General features: G+C 41.8%; 1 protein-coding gene across 14 annotated transcripts in view; it reads left to right on the top strand.

Moving 5' to 3' along the window:
• The window catches only part of Snap91 (synaptosome associated protein 91), a 114,725-nt gene that overhangs the window by 24,236 nt on the left and 72,377 nt on the right, over positions 1-18,112 (top strand). For all 14 annotated transcript variants that reach the window (XM_063266101.1, XM_063266093.1, XM_063266102.1 and 11 more), the window contains exons 3-7: positions 10,182-10,324; positions 10,963-11,038; positions 12,100-12,202; positions 13,232-13,325; positions 14,793-14,904. In XM_063266101.1, the coding sequence (XP_063122171.1) occupies positions 10,182-10,324; positions 10,963-11,038; positions 12,100-12,202; positions 13,232-13,325; positions 14,793-14,904 (528 nt within the window). The remainder of the gene's footprint in view (positions 1-10,181; positions 10,325-10,962; positions 11,039-12,099; positions 12,203-13,231; positions 13,326-14,792; positions 14,905-18,112) is intronic.

Raw genomic sequence — 18,112 nt, 5'->3', positions numbered from 1 at the left:
TTTGAGTCATGCAGGTAGTTGAGCACTCATGTTGTCTTTCTGCAGTCTCACAGCCGAGGGCTGCATGCAGGAGGCATCATAACCAGCACGTCCCCTGTCGCACTTGGTTGGTAATTCATCTTGTTAACTTTGAGACGCTCCTAATGCCTACCTCAGACTGGCCTGTCCTGACTTTAGGGGACATTTATTGCTGGTTCTTTGAATGGGGCTACTCTACTGAGAACTTTCCTGTGTGTTCTGTGGTGCATGAGTCTTTGGTTGCTACCACAGCACCGCACAGGGCATGGGCCCCCCACCTGAGGTCAGGAGTGAGGTCAAAGGGAAGGTTGTACAGTCAGTGAAGTAGACAGAAGGAGAGGCAAGGCTAAGTGTCAGCACCCACACTGCTTCTCTGCCCCTTTCCCCAGAGAGTACACTGGACACAGTTGATCTTGCTACTCAGGGGCTGTGTCCTTGTCTTTCTCCATTCCTTGGTGGAACTTGTGCTTCTTCCCCAGTCACATCCACCAGCCGGTCCTCTTGACTCACCCTGTAAACTGTCTGCAATCCTTCCTTGTGCTTCCTGATCCTGTCTCATTCCACACTCACGCAAACCTGCCCTCCCCTCTCACCTGAAGTATGCCTGTCTCTATAGGTGCATCTCCTTCCCTCAGTCTGTGCATTGTAGACTTGATTCTTCCAACCGTAGACTGGAACACGTCACTGCCCCTGTCAACCCCTCTCTAACCTTCCCCGAATGCTCAGCATAAAGTTCCAGGTCTTCCCTGTGTGCTCGAGCATGGTCAGTTCCCACTGTCCCTCTCTCCTCTCCTCACTGTTCTCCACCCACAGAAGCTAGCTCGTTTCATCTTGAGCCTGCCAGCTCATCTGGATCCACAGGGCCTTTGCATCTGCTGTTTCCTTTGCCTGGAACATTCCTTCCCGAGATCACCAAATGGCTGGTTTCTTTACTGCATCTAGGTCCTTTTGAATGTCATTCTGCTAGAGAGGCCTTTCCTAATCCTGCCTTTGGACAGTACCATCTGTCTTAAGTCTACCTACCTACACACCCCTTCTTTCCTGTCACACTGCTTATGTCTGCCTGCTGTGTATCTGGTTCACCTGTGCTCTCCATTTGGATGCAAGCTCTTGGCAGCCAGACACTGGCTTCTTTTCTCACAGTTCTTCATCTAGCTGGCTAATAAACCAATGCCTAAAGCATAGTATGCCTTCCAAAAACACTGGTTAAGCAATTAAGAAATTGAATTAATTTAATTAACTTACAGTTTGCCAAGTGCTTACATAGGTAGCTAAAGGGTGAACCAAATTGTAATTGTACACCAGACAGACAGACAGATAGACTCTGAGAGACATGCAGACATGTGTTCTCTATAGTTTATCAGGCCCTGTGCTAGGCATGACTCTCAGTTTTCTGTTTTAATGAAGCAACTGCCAGCTGGGTGCTGTGATTGGCCCCGTTGTTATAATAAGGAAGTGTAACTGTGCTTAGTGTCATGGTTTCTAACTAACAGAAAGGAGTTAGGCTGCTCCAAATCTCCCCCCTCCCCCATCTGTGCCTGTTCTATCTCCCACTCATGACTCAGCCAGCATCCCAGTGGAGAACAGGTAGAAGAAAGGGAAATTTCTGTAGTGGACATTTTTTTTTACAAAAGGTGAAAGTACATATCTTTTTCTATAAGATGAAAGAAAGCTAAAGTTTTAGATAGTGGGGCATATTAAAAGTTACATGTAGCAATAGAAAAATACACGCAAGCATACATTAAATCAGGTAATCGAGATGTTTCTTTCGGCTTAAAGGAAAGAATCACAGAGGTCTGTCTGCTTTGAGCTCTGCTGAGAAGGCATTCTGTGGTCACATTCAGGAACATTCTCCAATCTCTATAGTTAAAAGGTGCCCCTCTCCTGTTTCTTGCCCTGTTGGTCCCTGTCCTGTAGCTTCAGCTACTCTTGTTCTTGTGTCCCTTCCTCCGCTGCCCTCCATGCCTCTCCTGCCCTCCTCTCCCCTCCTCTGATGCCCTCCCCTCCTCTGATGCCCTTCCTGCTTCAGGCTTGCCCCAGCACACTGGAGCCCTCACAGGCAACCCCATTGTTCTAATGCCTGTTCTTCCCTCTGTCTTCTCTGGAGAAGGGGGCAGTAGGTCCAGCAACCTTCTCTAGGTATTTTCTACCAGGCATTTCTCTATCGGATCTGCAACAGCAGAGCTCCTATGTTTAAATTTCATGTTTATAATGTGTTTATGCATTCTTGGGTCATCTTTCTTATAAGATAATCACTTTCCCTTCCAAAACAACCTTTTCAGTTGTGCCCTCTGTCTCAAATCCTGTCAGGGCTCACCTGATGGTAAACTTCTAGTCAAAGGCTCTTATTCCAGAGGTAGGCAGTGCCAGGCTGTCAGGCTGTCAGGCTGTAAAGACACAGCTACTCTAGGGCCAAAGATAATACAGCTGGAAGGTACTTCGGGGCTTGCTGGTCTCGTTCCTCTTGCGTTGCTGTACTTTGTTTTAGTTTGAATCAGTTAACATGCACTTATATGTATATAGCAGAATGTTCAAATTAATGAAACTACCAGTGCCATTATTGGAGGAGGAACATTGTAGAGATTGAGTGGAAGGCAGTACACAGGTCCGTTGTTTGTTGTGTCATCTCTGCTACCTCTGTGTTGTTAGCAGTCCATCTTATCCCGAGATGGTGTGACCTACGCATGGTTTTATAAGTACATGCACAGAAGTAACAGAGACAGATAACCAACCTCAGAGAGAGCTTGTAAGTAGGATAGAAAGTGCTATGGTGCAGACAGCTACCTACAGATCTAACTACACAGGAAACCAACATGGCACTAACCTGCCAGTTTGACTTTCCTGACAGACATGGCAGGGATGGGCTTCTTCTAGTTCAGAGGGAAGAATAGGGCATTGTTGAGGGTACATTAATGTCTGTCCTTTGTGTTGGACCCAAGAAGAAAAACTTTGGAATCACCTCCATTTATTTGTTATTCTCCAAATCGCAAACGTTTAGTTCTGCTTACCCGTGTTAACCTGCCTGAGCTGCTGGTACTACTCCCTAGTATTAGTACCATATACTAATAGGGCATGCAGGGAGGGAGGGCGCCATTGTATACTGGTTGGGCTATAAACAATAGAAGTGTATTTCTCATTCTGTAGCCAGAACATGAATGTGGCTGGTAGAAGGTTATCACAGCCAATGTCAGACTGCATAACTTTGCATTATGTCCACCAAGAAGGTGTTCTATTGGATGTCTTTCACAAGGGCATCAATTCATTTCTTCAGGGCTTCATCCTTATGACCAAATCATCTTACAAAGGCCACACCTCCAAAGGTGATTACAGTGGGGATTAGGGTTTCCACCTGCGAATTTTGAGGGGGACATGAATATGTAATTAATTGACAGTAGAGAAAGAAGGGAAAGGGGGAGTGAGTAACTTTAAAAGAACTAAAGTATTTAAAGGTATATTAGTTACACCTCACAGCAAATAATCTGAGCTGTTCTAGGTGCTGGAATGTTTAAAGTTTGATAATTCATCTGCCGTTGGGCTTTGGTGTAAATATAGCTTCTCATTTACATGAGAGTTTCAGTCAGAAGATGGTGGTGTTCTTCATTCAAGCACTCAGTGAAAGGAAATTTCTAGCTCGTGGGTTTGACAAAAATCAAACAAACGTAAAGAATATATTTACTTTTATTCCTCTGTCTATCCATTTTGTATGCGTATGTCTGTCTGTGCTTGTCTGTCTATCTGCCTTAGGGCAGGGCAGCATGTATGCCAAGATGGCATTCGGGGAGATCACAGGACACCCTGAAGGAGTCAGTTCTCTCCTGTCATGTGGCTCCAAGGGTGGAACTCAGACACTTAGGCTCGGTGGCAAGTATCCTTACTCACTGAGCCATCCCACCAGCCCCTCGAGATTTTCTAAAAGGAGTAGAAGACATCTTTCTAACTTTAGGCTGATTGACATATACATAACAATGAAATAGAAAGGAACACATCCTGTCTATTTGATTCTGTTTCATCCAGTAAGAGCTAATGAAAGAAACCCACCTCTAATACCTGACAGTAATTTTTATCTAAGAATAGTCATTTCTAGTAGAAGTAGTAGCATTTGAGATAAAGTCTTTCCCTGTAACTCAGTCTCATAATGAACAGGCCATCTTCCTTCCTTAGATCCTGACTGCTATGGTCACACATATACACGATGCCTGCCTAAAATTGTTTCGGATTGGGACAGATAATAAGCTAGGTATAGCTATCTCAGATAACTGTCTTTTCTGTTTGAAGGCCGGTGTTCAGTATTGAGGGATTCCCATAGGTTTTCATTCCTTCCTGTAGGCTGTGGAGCTCAATGGAAGAGACACATAATGTGAAGCAAGAATTACAATTCTGTGCAATGAGGACCACAGGGGAGATGTGTGGAGGTGGTGATTAGCATAAATGACAGTGTCTGTTCTGTAAGGTAGTTAATATTATCCCCATGGCTAGGTGCAAAACCAGACCCACACAGGCACCATGTTAGCTTGTCCATAAGTAGCAAAGTTAGTCTGCAAACTAGATATATGGCCCCAAGCCTGATGCCCACCCCCTTTCACTGAATGGAAGGTGAGATCAAAGCCTCCCTTTCCCTTGAGGGCTGTGTCAGAGCATCATGGGGGGTAGCCCGTTTGAGACTGATCCTAGATCAACACTCGGTACAGTGATGACAGGGACAGCCTCGGCAATAAGAACAGCTTGAAACAGTTTTAGAATAATTTTGGTAGAACACAATTTTTGGCATAGAAAAGATTAGTAAGGTAGCCGAGCCTTCTAATGAAAGGCTGTGTTCTCACGGTAAAGTATAAGTTACAAACCTTATACTTACGGTGCAACTGTAAGTGAAGGCCTGGGGGTGTAAGTATAAGGTATGAGATTTGTGCTTGAAATGTTTGAGGCTCATTCAGTGGACAGCGGGAGGCTCCAGGGAGGCTGCGATTAGAGAAAAGCCATGAGCAGTTGCTTTCCCACAAATACATCTACTCATGCTGGAGGTGATCCAACAAAAGAGGTTATAAGACAATCTAAACAAGGGGTCACAGGGGGCCTGTCATGACCCACCCTGCATATGGTTCAAGTGTCTGTCAGTGTCACAGAGACCTTGGAAAAGAAGTAACCTTGAATCTGAAAACAAGTCAGGCTTTTGCTATTTATTATTTCAAAAAGAATTGTTTACAACTCTAAGATGTTCTGGTTGTTTTCTTACTTGTTTGTTTGTATTTCTTTCTTTCTTTCTTTCTTTCTTTTTTTTCTTTTTTTCAGAGCTGGGGACCGAACCCAGGGCCTTGCGCTTGCTAGGCAAGTGCTCTACCGCTGAGCTAAATCCCCAACCCCTTGTATTTCTTTCTTAATGATGGATTAACTGACCTCAAAGAGATTTCCTATGGCAAATTTTCAATTGTGGAATAAGAGGCTTCTATTCTGTAGCAGGATAGAATAGTGAGAAGGGTTTGTATTTACTCTCCTGCCTGAAGCAATTGAAAAACTTGAAGATATCCTAAGTGGAATTTAGTTATTATGGAAATACAACAAAATCCACCATGAATTAATTATAGCATGGTTGTTAGATGGTGGAGGAGCTGCATAAAGAGAGCATCTCAAGCCGTGGCTTTAACATCCTGGCACAGAACACTCATTTCTTCACCTCCAGTGGGAATTCAGCTCTGATCATTTTTGAAGTAATTTTCTAAAGTTAAGTATCAGAAAATGACCCAATTCATTTACTCCCAAGTGATTTTGCAAGGGCAATAATACTCTATACCCACTTACACATATGCACAATTATACAGAGAGGCTCCTATCAGCTTTGAGTGTAATGTTAGAAGTTGACAATTGAGAAAAGGTAAATGGGTACAGGCGCTTTGGTGTGCCTACATATAACAGGCCACACAGCAGTACAGTGGCAGAGGCCATTCAGGCTGTAGCAACGTAGATGAACCTCAGTGTAATTAATTGGATGAAAAGACTCCAGACCATCCCTGAGGAAATGGCTTGACTCTCTTTATATAAAATCTATAGAATGCAGATGCATTTCTATTGCCTGAAAGCAGGCTGAAGTTGCTGAGAGACAGCAATGGAGGGAGAAGAGAGAGGAAAAAGGAGAATTTTATAATAAATTTTAGATTTTAGAATTCCAGTTTTTTCAAAGTTCAGTTTTAATTAAAATTGAATTCTGGAAACTTCAAACATAACATATAACATGCTTAGACTTCCATAACTTTTTTCTTCACGTTTATTGCTAAACCTTTTTAAAAATGTTTTTGAAATTATTTAAATGGAAACAATTTCCTTAATGAGGAAATAGAGCAGAACCGTACACCATCTACTAAAGAGAACAGAGATTGACATGACCACCTCTTAAAGGCATTTTAAAATAAAGTGTGGCAGCCAAGTAGTTCTAGAAACAAAACATCACACCCTGACTTCAGGATTGTGCAAACTCTTAAATTATTGATGAACTCAATATACTTGATATAGGGGTTTTTAACATTAAAAATGGATGTTGTGATACAGATCTTTAATCCCAGCTCTTGGGAAGCAGAGGCCTGCAAATCCCTGTGAGTTGAGACTAACCTGGTCTACACAGCAAGTTTTAGTTCAGCCATAGTTACACAGTGACGTCCTTTTCCGAAAGAAAAAAAGCAAAAAGGAAAGCAAAAAAAATTAAACTTGGAAAAGTTACAAAATAATCTTTGTTTTAGGGAAAGTTATTATTTTCCAAATTAAATAAATACCAAGAACAGCTATTTTCTGCACACACACTCCTTGATGTGTGTGTGTGTGTGTGTGTGTGTGTGTGTGTGTGTGTGTGTGTGTGTACATGTGCAGAGGACAATTTGCAGGACTCGTGGTATCCAAGGATCAGACTCAGTTGTCAGGCTTGGTAGCAAGTGTCTTTATGAAACCGCTGAGGACTCTTGCTGGTCCCACTTACTTTTGTGACAGTAACTACTACTGAGTAGGGAGTCTGATGGTTTTAGTTTGAAGTCTCTTAAACTTCCTTTAAATTAGTGGTTCAGAGAGAAGTACTTCAATCATACAGTTGCTTTTTCTCAAGGCCCCACTTTAGTTATACTTCCCACATAAAGACATATGACACCAAATGTTTCCTACACAGGGTCAGAGAGTAGATCCATTAGGCTTTGGGGGCCACTGAATTGAGTTGAGCATTACAGATATTCACCTCTGTTATTGTAGAGTAAAAGCAGACTTGGATGACATATAGGTAAACATAGCTATGTTTCAACAAAGATTCACAAAAACAAGGGACAGATCAGATTTTCCCAGGATGCAGTAGTTTGACAGCCTGACACAGAAAGTGGAAAATAATAGGCAGGTGATGTGGTGCACACCTGTAGTTCTGAGTCCACAGGTTAGAGGACAGCCTGTGCATCATAGCAATACAGCCCACACATAGATACCACACACGCACACACACACACACACACACACACACACACACACATACACAACACATACCACACCACATACACACACAGAAACACACAGAAACACACACACATAGACACACACACACAACACATACCACATCACATACACACACAGAAACGCGCGCACACACACACATAGACACACAGACACACACACATGCAACACACACACACAGACACACACACAACACACCACATACACACACAGAAACACACAAAAACACACACACGCACACACACACACAGAGTAGCATTAATTACTCTCATGTCACTGTGACACAGGAAATGTGGAAACCACCTACGATAGGATAGATTTGGTTTTGCTTATGGTTTCAGTCTCTTGGTTATGTGTACTCTGTATTATAAATGTGATCTCTTTCTGGATTTTCCTACTTTGCCCCAGCCTGTTATTTCCCATTTGTTTTGTTTTGTTTTTCAGAAATAAAAGGTTTCCTCCTTTCCATTTTCCCTCTAGTGAGGCTGACTTTAACAGTTCCATTGCTAAGCACAGCAGCTCGTCTGTCAGCTCTGCTGTGGGTGGCTGAGCTGTAGTATGGCTCTCTGTGTAGTATTTCACTCTGACAACCCCTAACCGCTTCTGGAACTTTCTGAAGATATTAAATAAAACTCTAAGATTTTGTAAATTTGATTATTTTACTCATGTACTTTTTCTTTTTTTGTTTTCATGTTCTGTGAGTTATAGTTTCTATTGGTTTCAGCTCTTATTGCCAGTGACTCTCATTTTGTATCTAGGTCAAATGTTCCTTCTAAGCTTAAGATAGAGTCAGTTCCCGGGTTCCCATCATGCACTTCAACATAGATGACCAACAGCTCTTTAAAGTTATCATATATATTACATATTGTATATATTATTTATATAGTCAGTAAATAATGAATATATAGTCACTATTGTATATATGTATATATACACACATATACCACACACACACACACACACACACACACACACACACATATATTAAGTAAATAGTGTTTACTGGTCCCCAGAATAAGATGTGAAATTGCCTGAGAAGTTTTTTTCTGTCTCCCTTTAACATCCATTCCTCTACCTACAAGTCCAGTCAGTTTTGCCTGTTGACTTCTTTCTGCTCCTTGTCTCTCCTCCAACCTTTTCTGCATCCTCATTATTTGAGTTCTCCCATACTTGATCCTGGCTGGGCTTTGTGGCTTTCTCCTTTTCCTCACATGCAGGGGTGAGTTCTCCTAATCCTGTGCCTGTGTGCATCATGGACATAGTACTTGGTAGTCACAGAATAATGTGGATTGTAAAAGTCAAATTGTCTTGGTATTTGCCTGCTAGAACTGTTTCCCCCCCTCCCTGTTGCAGTTAATTTAGCTAACTGCTCTGTGCTCCCAGCAGGTGGTGCTCCCAGCCACCATCCAGAGCCCTCTGGATTAATGAATGAAATACACACACACACACACACACACACACACACACACACACACACACACACACACACACCCTGCAGACAATCTAGTGGTATCTTAGTTTCCAGGAAACTCCATGATGCAAATACTGAGAAAAACCTATCCTGCTCTTCACTCAAAATCCACACTTGCCTATCAGTAAGATTTATTTATAATAAGACTTTTTAAACTAGTCAAACCCCCTCCACAAAAAGCTCTCAGCACCTAAACTTGGGGATATTAGCAATGGTTCTGACTTATGAATAGTCTAAAGTATAATTATTTCTTAGTTCACACCCTTTTGAAGTTCTAGCTATCATCCCTATCCTGTTAACATATTTTCCCCCAATATGTCTTTATTGTAATTCTCATTCTTCAAGAACACTTTTCTGGTCCTTTCTAGGTGTAGCTCGTAAGGCTTCACTCTATTAAAACTGGAGGCTCTCTGTTCCTGTTGGGCTGTTTAGATTAGATAGAAAACCACCAGGAGCTACTGAAGAGTAGAAATGGTCTGTTTCCTGCATGGTGCTTCCCCAAGCACTGCACACTTGAGCAAGTGCCTGTTAAATAAAATGAATAATGAAATATACTTCACCCACATATATCAATAGCTCTTTGAAAATAAAAGAAAAAGAACAAAAGGAATCACTGTGCTATATTTGAGATATATCATTGCTATCTTATACCTGAAACTAGATGTCAGTCACAAATTCTATTCATCTGCTGATAGACCAGTGTTCTGGAGACGTATCAGAGATAGACAATGATCTTTGGCTGCCCCAGATACTTTATTTTTCTGAGCACTGTACATCCCTGTTCGTGTGTGTGTGTGTGTGTGTGTGTGTGTGTGTGTGTGTGTGTATGAATGATTGTGCTGCCCACAGTGGGCTGGGTCCTCCCACATCAGTCATTAACCAAGAAAATGCTCTTTAAGACTTTGCTACAGGCCAGTCTCCAGTCCCATGGAAACATTTTCTCAACTGAGGTTTTCTTATCCCAGATGACCTGAGTTTGTGTCAAGTTGACAAAAATTAACCAGCACAAATACAGAAGAGAATTCAATTGAAAAAGAAAAAGTTCTAGAAAAAATAATGTATTGGTTAAAATACTCATATTTAATGTGTTCATATGTAAGAATGCTACACTATAATGTTTTTCAGTTGACTCTTTAGTCATGCTTTAGTAATGAGCTTAAATGTTTAAAGATTGAGGTGGATTTTATATGTAATAATTACTCAATATCTTCTATTTGCATAGATTTGATCCAGGCTACCAACGAGACCAATGTCAATATTCCTCAGATGGCGGATACCCTCTTTGAGCGGGCGACAAACAGCAGCTGGGTGGTGGTATTTAAAGCTTTAGTGACCACACACCACCTCATGGTGCACGGAAATGAGGTAACCAAATATACAACTGTTTCTTTGTAGAGCCTGGGGTAGGAGAATATGATGGTAATGTAAGACCCTTGAATCTTCACTAATGAGGATGGAAAAAAATATGTGTCTCATAGTCATCTTGAGTATAATTTCAGCCTTAGATTTAACTATCTTTAAATGTATTTTGATTTAGACCTTGTCTCAGTGATATAGCCACACTTACATATATATTCTGTGTGAACGTATTTGTGGATGAAAATGTTAAGAGAAAGAATCAGGAGATCTGTTTTTTCCACAGGAAGTAACTTATTTGTTAATGAAGATTGCTTTAATGGAATATTTACTTTTGGAAAATATTGATTAAAATTTAATTATTTCTTTTGTACACGGAATTCCTAGTGAAGCCTATTAAATTTTCAGGGTTTCTAGCACATGCAGAAGTAAAAGTTCACAAAATTGAATTGTGACTCACGGAATGATTCTTTGGCGTTTTCAAAACAATTTCTCCCTTAGAGAAAGTCAGCGGCATAGGGTGCTGCATAAGTAATGGAGTGAACACAATAGAAATTGTAAAACTAAATGAATGAAATACCGCTTTAGCATCATAGATTCTTTGGAGGCACAAATATGGGTGTTCAACTCTCACTTTTATTTTTCAGAGATTTATTCAGTATTTGGCCTCTAGAAATACGCTGTTCAACCTGAGCAACTTTCTAGATAAGAGTGGATCCCACGGTGAGAACGAGCAAAGCTGGGGGGGACATTAATCCAGAGTCACTGTCACTGTGCGTCCCATTGGCTATTTGAGAAAGTAATGTGAAAGTAACTGTTAAATTAGCCATTAAATTGTACACAGTGAATCATATAAAATATATACCAATTTTATTTTGTCACTCGGAGTGTTCACTTTGGAAAGTGAACCTTGGGTTAATCTGTCTTACAGTTTGTTTATAAAGATCCGGGAGATGCGGGAGTAGAAGTCATCAACCAAATTAAAGAAAGTCCCCCTCTTAAAGGAATGTTTTTGTAGGTTGATGCGGCTTGAGCCATGACCTCTGGCTCACTCGTTGTATTTGCTTACTGTCACATACATGTAAAGCTAGATAGCCCCGTAGCGGATGGCTGCATGTGTTACACATGAAACAGGCTGCTGTGTGCAACAGTAAATACAAATGCAAGGGGAAAAACCAAAATAGACATCCCATGCTGGACGGTCTACTTGCCACACTGAATGGCCAGAGCGGCCCATGTGGAGGAATCTTGGCTTGTGAGTAGCTGATAAACGCGGCTTGCTGCAACCTGGCGAGCTCCATCTCAGAGGCAACCGTGACAATCCCTGTCTGTTTTGAAGAGAACAGGGTCCCCAGTGGAGGAGTTAGAGGAGCTGAAGGGGGTTGCTACCCCATAAGAACAACAGTACCGACCAACCAGAGCTCCCAGGGACTGAACCCACCAAAGAGTACACAGGAGGTGCTCATGGCTCCAGCTGCATATGTGCAGAGGATGGAACCCTTGGTCTTGGGAAGGCTCAGTGCCCCAGTGTAGCGGAATGTCAGGGTGGTGAGGTGGGAGTGGGTGGGTGGGTAGGGGAGCACCCTCATCGAAGCAGGGGGAGGGGAGTCAGGATAAAGGGTTTGTGGAGGGGAAATGGGGAATGGGGATAACATTTACATTTGAAATGTAAATAAAGAAAACATCCAATAAGAGAAAAGAAAAAAGAAGAGCCGTAGAAACTCGTATGAAAAGTCCAGTCGAAAGCGCTGTGCTCATGACTCGTCTCCTCTCCCTCTCCCCAGGTTATGATATGTCCACGTTCATACGACGTTATAGTAGATACTTGAATGAGAAGGCTTTCTCCTACAGACAGATGGCATTCGACTTTGCCAGAGTGAAGAAAGGGTATGGCTCTCGCTCCTTTTCTTATTTACTTAAGCACAGTAAGTCCTGTAGGCATGCAAGGTTTATTTAACTCAGCTTACATGCCAGCTGGCGTTGATCCTGGAAGGCCCAGTCCACATTCACCTGAAGAAACGGCTTCGGAAGTCAGTATGATAGGAGGTTCCCTGAAGTGTACAGTGCTTCGTGTGTCCATGCAGAACAGTCTGATTGGCTGCTCAGAAATGAAGTGGTGCAAAGTTTTATTTGTTAAAACTGACTCAGCATCCTTAGTAGAAATGCCTTTAAATATGGGAAGAACTGACAGGATTAATTGCAGTGTGTGGTGGTGTTAAATGAAATTATTTATTTATATGAATCTTAATTGAGGTGAAAACTGTATATGTGGTGATTTAGTTTTGAGAGGTAATAATTTCCTAGGAAATATGCATACCATAATTTAATTATCGACATTACTTACTGTTTAAGAAAGTCTCCGTGAAGCAAAAAAAAAAAAAATGAATTTTAATACACAGGTGTCATTTATTTGCCTCTACATCAATGGTTTAATCTGGGCCAAATTTAATCAGCCAGAAACACATGCAGATCTTTTGTCTGTTTATATCTGAAGGTAATGGTAAAGTGTGGTGAAGGTTTATTATTTTATTTTAAGAATCTACAGAGGGGCTGGAGAGATGGCTCAGCAGTTAAGAGCACCCATTGGCTGCTCTTCCAGAGGCCCAGGTTCAATTCCCAGCATTTACATAGCACAACTGTCTGTAACTCCAGTTCCAGGGGAAACCACACCCTAATAAAGTTAGATGTGCAAACAAAGCACCAGTGCATATAGAATAAAAGAAAACCATAAATAAAAATGAATAGACATACATTTAAAAGAATCATCATGTAAATGTCTGATTACAGGGTGTCTGACACGCAGTCTGTAGGAAAGGGCCTTTAGACCCACAGGTTGAGAACCACTGGTATAAGAGACGGCCCTGCATTCCCAGCGCTCACAAGGATACGTGCTTCTGTTTGTTTGCGGTGTTGCAGGGCCGACGGTGTAATGAGGACAATGGTTCCTGAAAAGTTGCTGAAGAGCATGCCAATCCTGCAGGGGCAGATCGACGCGCTGCTGGAGTTCGATGTACGTGCCTCACGGGCCTCATGGAAAACGTTTCCCCCATAGTTGCTCCTTGTCTTTCCTTTGAAAGGGCGGCAGGTCAGTTAGAGGTTGCCCTAAGGATCCTCTCTAGAAGGCCTTCGTGTAGATGGATTACAGGAACATTCACTCAGTCTCCGAGGCTTCCAGAATGTTCCAAAGTCTACAAACCGTTTCCTAAGGTCAGAGGAAGGCGAACACAGCTTTCTCGAGCCTTCTATTCTGAGTAAAATGATGTCTTGGTGCACTTGTAAGATGAAGTATGCACAAGATGTTCCTCAGGCAGCTAAATAACCATGCTTTCTGGTCAGAGCCCATCTGACATGGACTGCCCGAGTGACACTGGCCACCAGAGAGTGATTTTGTATTATCACAGATAACAAGTGTTTTCTGTCACACTCAGTAGGTGTTATTTGCTTGTTTAAAAGCTTACCTGAGGGTCTGGAGAGATAGCTCAGTGCTTAAGAAAGTAGCTGCTCTCGTAGAGAACGGAGTTCAGTTCACCACACCCACATGGCAGTTCCCAACCAGCTCCAGTTCCTAGGGGTCAGATGCCCTAGCCTGGTCTCCATAAGCACCAGGCCCACAAGGGGTGCACAGACAGACAGGCATGAAGGCAAAATAGTCATACACATGAAGTAAAAAATAATGAAAGGAAACATAACCTGAATTGGTTGTGGTGATAGATCAGTCAGTGCACATGTGTGATGAAGTTGTATAGAACTACATACAACCAACGTGTATACAAGTAAACCTAGGGAACTCAGAATACAGCCCACTGACTGTGTCATACAATATCCTGCCCGTGACATGATTCCCTAGAGCTCTGTGAGCTCTTTCATTACATTTGGAGAAATTAGGTTAATGCCATATGGAGTCTCCCTCCTTTTACTTCTTACAACTGCTTGTAAATGCATAATTGACTCAAAAATAACAGTTAAGAGGACCTGACTCATGAAAAAGAAGTATTTGGACGTGTAGGAAAGTTCTGGGCTCTCATTGTCAGCTGCTCTGTAATTTGATAGTTGTCTAAAACACTTTCTTCAAATACTCCTAGCTTAAAGTCTTTGTTAAGAGTCTATGGCTTAGACTATAATTGAGCCCTGCTCGTAACAACCAACTCTTGTGAAATTTTAAGTAGAAATTGCAAACCATCACACTGGTTTTGACAGATTTTACAGTAAGAGCTTTCTCGGACATCTAATCTTAATGTTTTTCTTTCTCTTTATTTATCTGTTGTATTTAGCCTTCCTCTTCCTCACTAAGGGTTCTAGCTTAGGTAATCAAAGCATTTGAAACAAGTCCTTGGGCATTGCTAGGCTTGATAAAAGTTACCCAACATTGTTAGAATACGAGCGAATTTCTTAGCAGTTGTTTGAGACGTTTTATTATGACTTGAGGAAGAAAACTAACTTGAGATGTGCAGCTAAAGTTAAATGCTTGTTTTTCTAGGTGCATCCAAATGAGCTAACAAATGGTGTCATAAATGCTGCATTTATGCTTCTTTTCAAAGATCTTATCAAACTGTTTGCTTGCTACAATGACGGCGTCATTAACTTACTTGGTAAGTGACACTGTTGTGACCCATTCGGGCTGACTGGGTTGTGATAAGGCTGACAAATTCATCATCTGTGGGATGAGTCTATTGCCTAGCTTCTTGAGCACTAAAGTGAGTATCTCAGCAGAGTCAGGGTTGATTGACATGTATGACACTGAGGGACTCCTGATGGTGGTGCTGACTCAGCAATGTGGCTATGAGGATGAATGCATATCTAGGGTAGATGTCTAGTACAAGGTAGGCAGCATGATCTATCTCCTCCCTCCTAAAGGACCTGCCCCACAGAAGACTAGAAGTGATGGCAGGCACCAGCTGAAGTAGGAATCCTGTACTGTTCAGTCTCCACTCTGACTTCCTTGTCACCCCTATAGCATTTTCTCGTCCTCATAACTAGAAACTTGTTGGTAGTGTATGCCTCTGGATTCACATATGGGAAAAATTGACTCGTGACATTTATCTGTTTTGAAAGGTCCACCCACTTCCTTCACACAGATCTATCTTGACCTCTTTTGTAATCAGTATGTCAGCTTCATTTTGCTAAGTCCCGATCATCCAACCCAGTTGCTACCCATGATTTGGTCTTCCCTAAGTCTCACTACAGGAGACAAGGTGGATAGTACACTACAGAAGGCTTGGCCTACTATGAAAGTTCCATGTTTTGTATTCAGGTCACCCCTTTGCGGAGTTATTATTCACTCCGTTGGTCCAGCTAGTACCAAGCTGCAATTTTCTGCTTCTGTTAGGTCATGAGGAATTTCCCGAAGGTCACAGATATGATTTAAAAAATAAATGAGAGGCATGGCTGTGCATGAGAGATACTCTGGAAATGACTCTGTGTTCATACTGGTCTGCTTATTCGTGCCTTGCTTGACTGATGTGTGTGTATGTGTGTGTGTGTGTGTACATATATATACATATATATATATATTACATATACATATATACATATATATACACATACATATATATACATATATGTATCCACCCTAGGATATCCTTATGTTTGCTCAACTTCACAGCTTGATTGATTACATAGTGCCCACTCTGTGTCTGAGGATCACTTCATTCTCTTTGGTCAAGATCTTGGTCTCTAGAAGTAAGCCAACAACTCCTTTAAAAGACATCGCTGTTACCTGAGGACAAGTCTCTGTTATCACTAGGAGCCCATGCTGGAGCGTAATAGAGGGATTGCACAACATTTAAATCAATTGCACACTCCTTAAGTACCTTCTGGAACCAGGCAGCTTGGCAGACTCTGAACTATGTTTTAGTTACAAGGAGCTGCAACTGTAAAATATACCTTTGACCTAAAGCATTCTTTAAACCTTTGGAAACTGAAACCTTATTAAGGTGGCATGTCCAGGAACTTTTATGGATCCTGCCTTACCCTTTGCCAGTCATATCACTTACCAAGACGTGCCTGATGTTATCAGAGCGATAATGTCCTATGGGATGGTGGTACCACACAGGCTGATGTTCTTAAAATGAGACAATGGCCATAAATGCCATCTCTGCTGACAGTGGACTCCTTCTGATGGTCTCTGCTCATTGGGGTAGAGATAAATGTATCTTGTATCACATAGCCACATCCCAGATGCCAAGAACTGTGCTAATTCTCCTCTGGTGGAAGAGGACACATTTGGGTCTCTGTGAGTAGCCTTTATTGCTTGATTAAGTTTACAATAACTACTGTTCACCTCTAAAACATTTTTTTGCATGAACAAAGTATTCAGGTTACTGGGAGATGAAGTAGAATTGTTATCCCTGTGACTGCACAGGGGATCATCAGATTGTTGCGACTTTGATAGTGTCAAAGTACATTCCTTTTTAAGAATCAAGGAAAGTACCCACAGGTCATTCTGTACATTCACTAGATCTAATTCCTGGTCATAAAGCTTCTATCCAAAATGGTGAAACATTGATATCAGTCCCAAGGGGCAACAGCATCTTAGAGTCAGAGTTCCTTAAAAGTCTGGGTGGATAAGCCAACTTCCACTTTCCAATCCCCATGTGTAAAGAGTTTAGAAGTCGCCATTGTCCTAACATGTAAAGAACTGAGCAGGCTGGAAAACTAACTCTCTTGGGAGTCACAAGAGAGGTTAGACAGGACAAACTCTGCCCCTGCAATTGGAGACACTGTAAATCCTGGCTAACCTGGTAATCACTCAAAAGTGAAGACTCCTGTGGGAACTGGGGCGGAGGTGAGAAGACCTGACTGTCACATTGCTGGAGGCAGACTGCAGACAAGCATGAGTGTTGTAACCAGGCAACACTTTCACTTTGCTTTTAGAAACTCAAATTGTTTCCCTGTGTGCTCTGGAATGGGGAGAAGCCCCTCAGTTTATGGTTAGCTTTCATCCTCATCAGTTAAATCTAATAAAATTAGACTACACATTTAAACTAGTGAAGAAACATACTTTACCAAATTGGTGTCTAGTGCCAAAACATGTATTCCAGAAGCTCAGAGACATCACCTATGATGAATGTCCCCCAAACTACAGGGCCTATTTTTTTTATACAGGCCTATAATTTTTGAACTCTAGAAACTGAAAAACCTGGGGGGGGGGGTGTCTTGAAATGATAAAGAGAGGGGAAACTATTGTACCTGTAAAGAAGCAAAAATAAGACATACATGCAAGATATTCTCAGAAGCCAAGCAGACAAGAAGGAACAAGAGTGAAGTTTGCAAAGCCCTAGAATCTTGAATTCACGGAAATTATCCTTCATGGAACTGGTAAAATAAGTGCCTCAAGTTAAGAGTATTTGCTATTGCTACAGAAGGCTGGGTTTGTTCCCAGCACATCAGACAGCTCAAAACCAACTATAACTCCAGCTTCAGGGAATCTAACACCCACTTCTGGCCTCTGTGGACATAAATACACACAAATGCAAATAAAAATTAAAAATACCTCAGATAGGGAACAGACCAAAATACAGATACTGCCAAAGTCCAACTGGGTAAGCTAATGAGTTTTATTGGGGAAAACGTATCAGAGCAAAAATGACTTAAAAATAGCAGCATCGCCAATGCTACCCCAGTGTGACCAACAGTTATGAAATCTGTAAACCTTGAAAACACTCTGCAGCCTGCAGGTAGCTCAACAGAATGAAGAGTGTAACTTAGTTGGTCTCTATTCCTTCCAGGCAGGTCAGGTTGTTTGAGTGTCTCTCAGCAGTTCTTACTGCTTATATATGCTGCAGGTAGTGAATCTGT

The sequence above is a fragment of the Rattus norvegicus genome, chromosome 8 (genome assembly GCF_036323735.1).
Source record: "Rattus norvegicus strain BN/NHsdMcwi chromosome 8, GRCr8, whole genome shotgun sequence".
Taxonomy (NCBI): Eukaryota; Metazoa; Chordata; class Mammalia; order Rodentia; family Muridae; genus Rattus; species Rattus norvegicus.
Note: the sequence above shows the minus strand (reverse complement) of the source record. Positions and strands in the feature narration are given on the sequence as shown.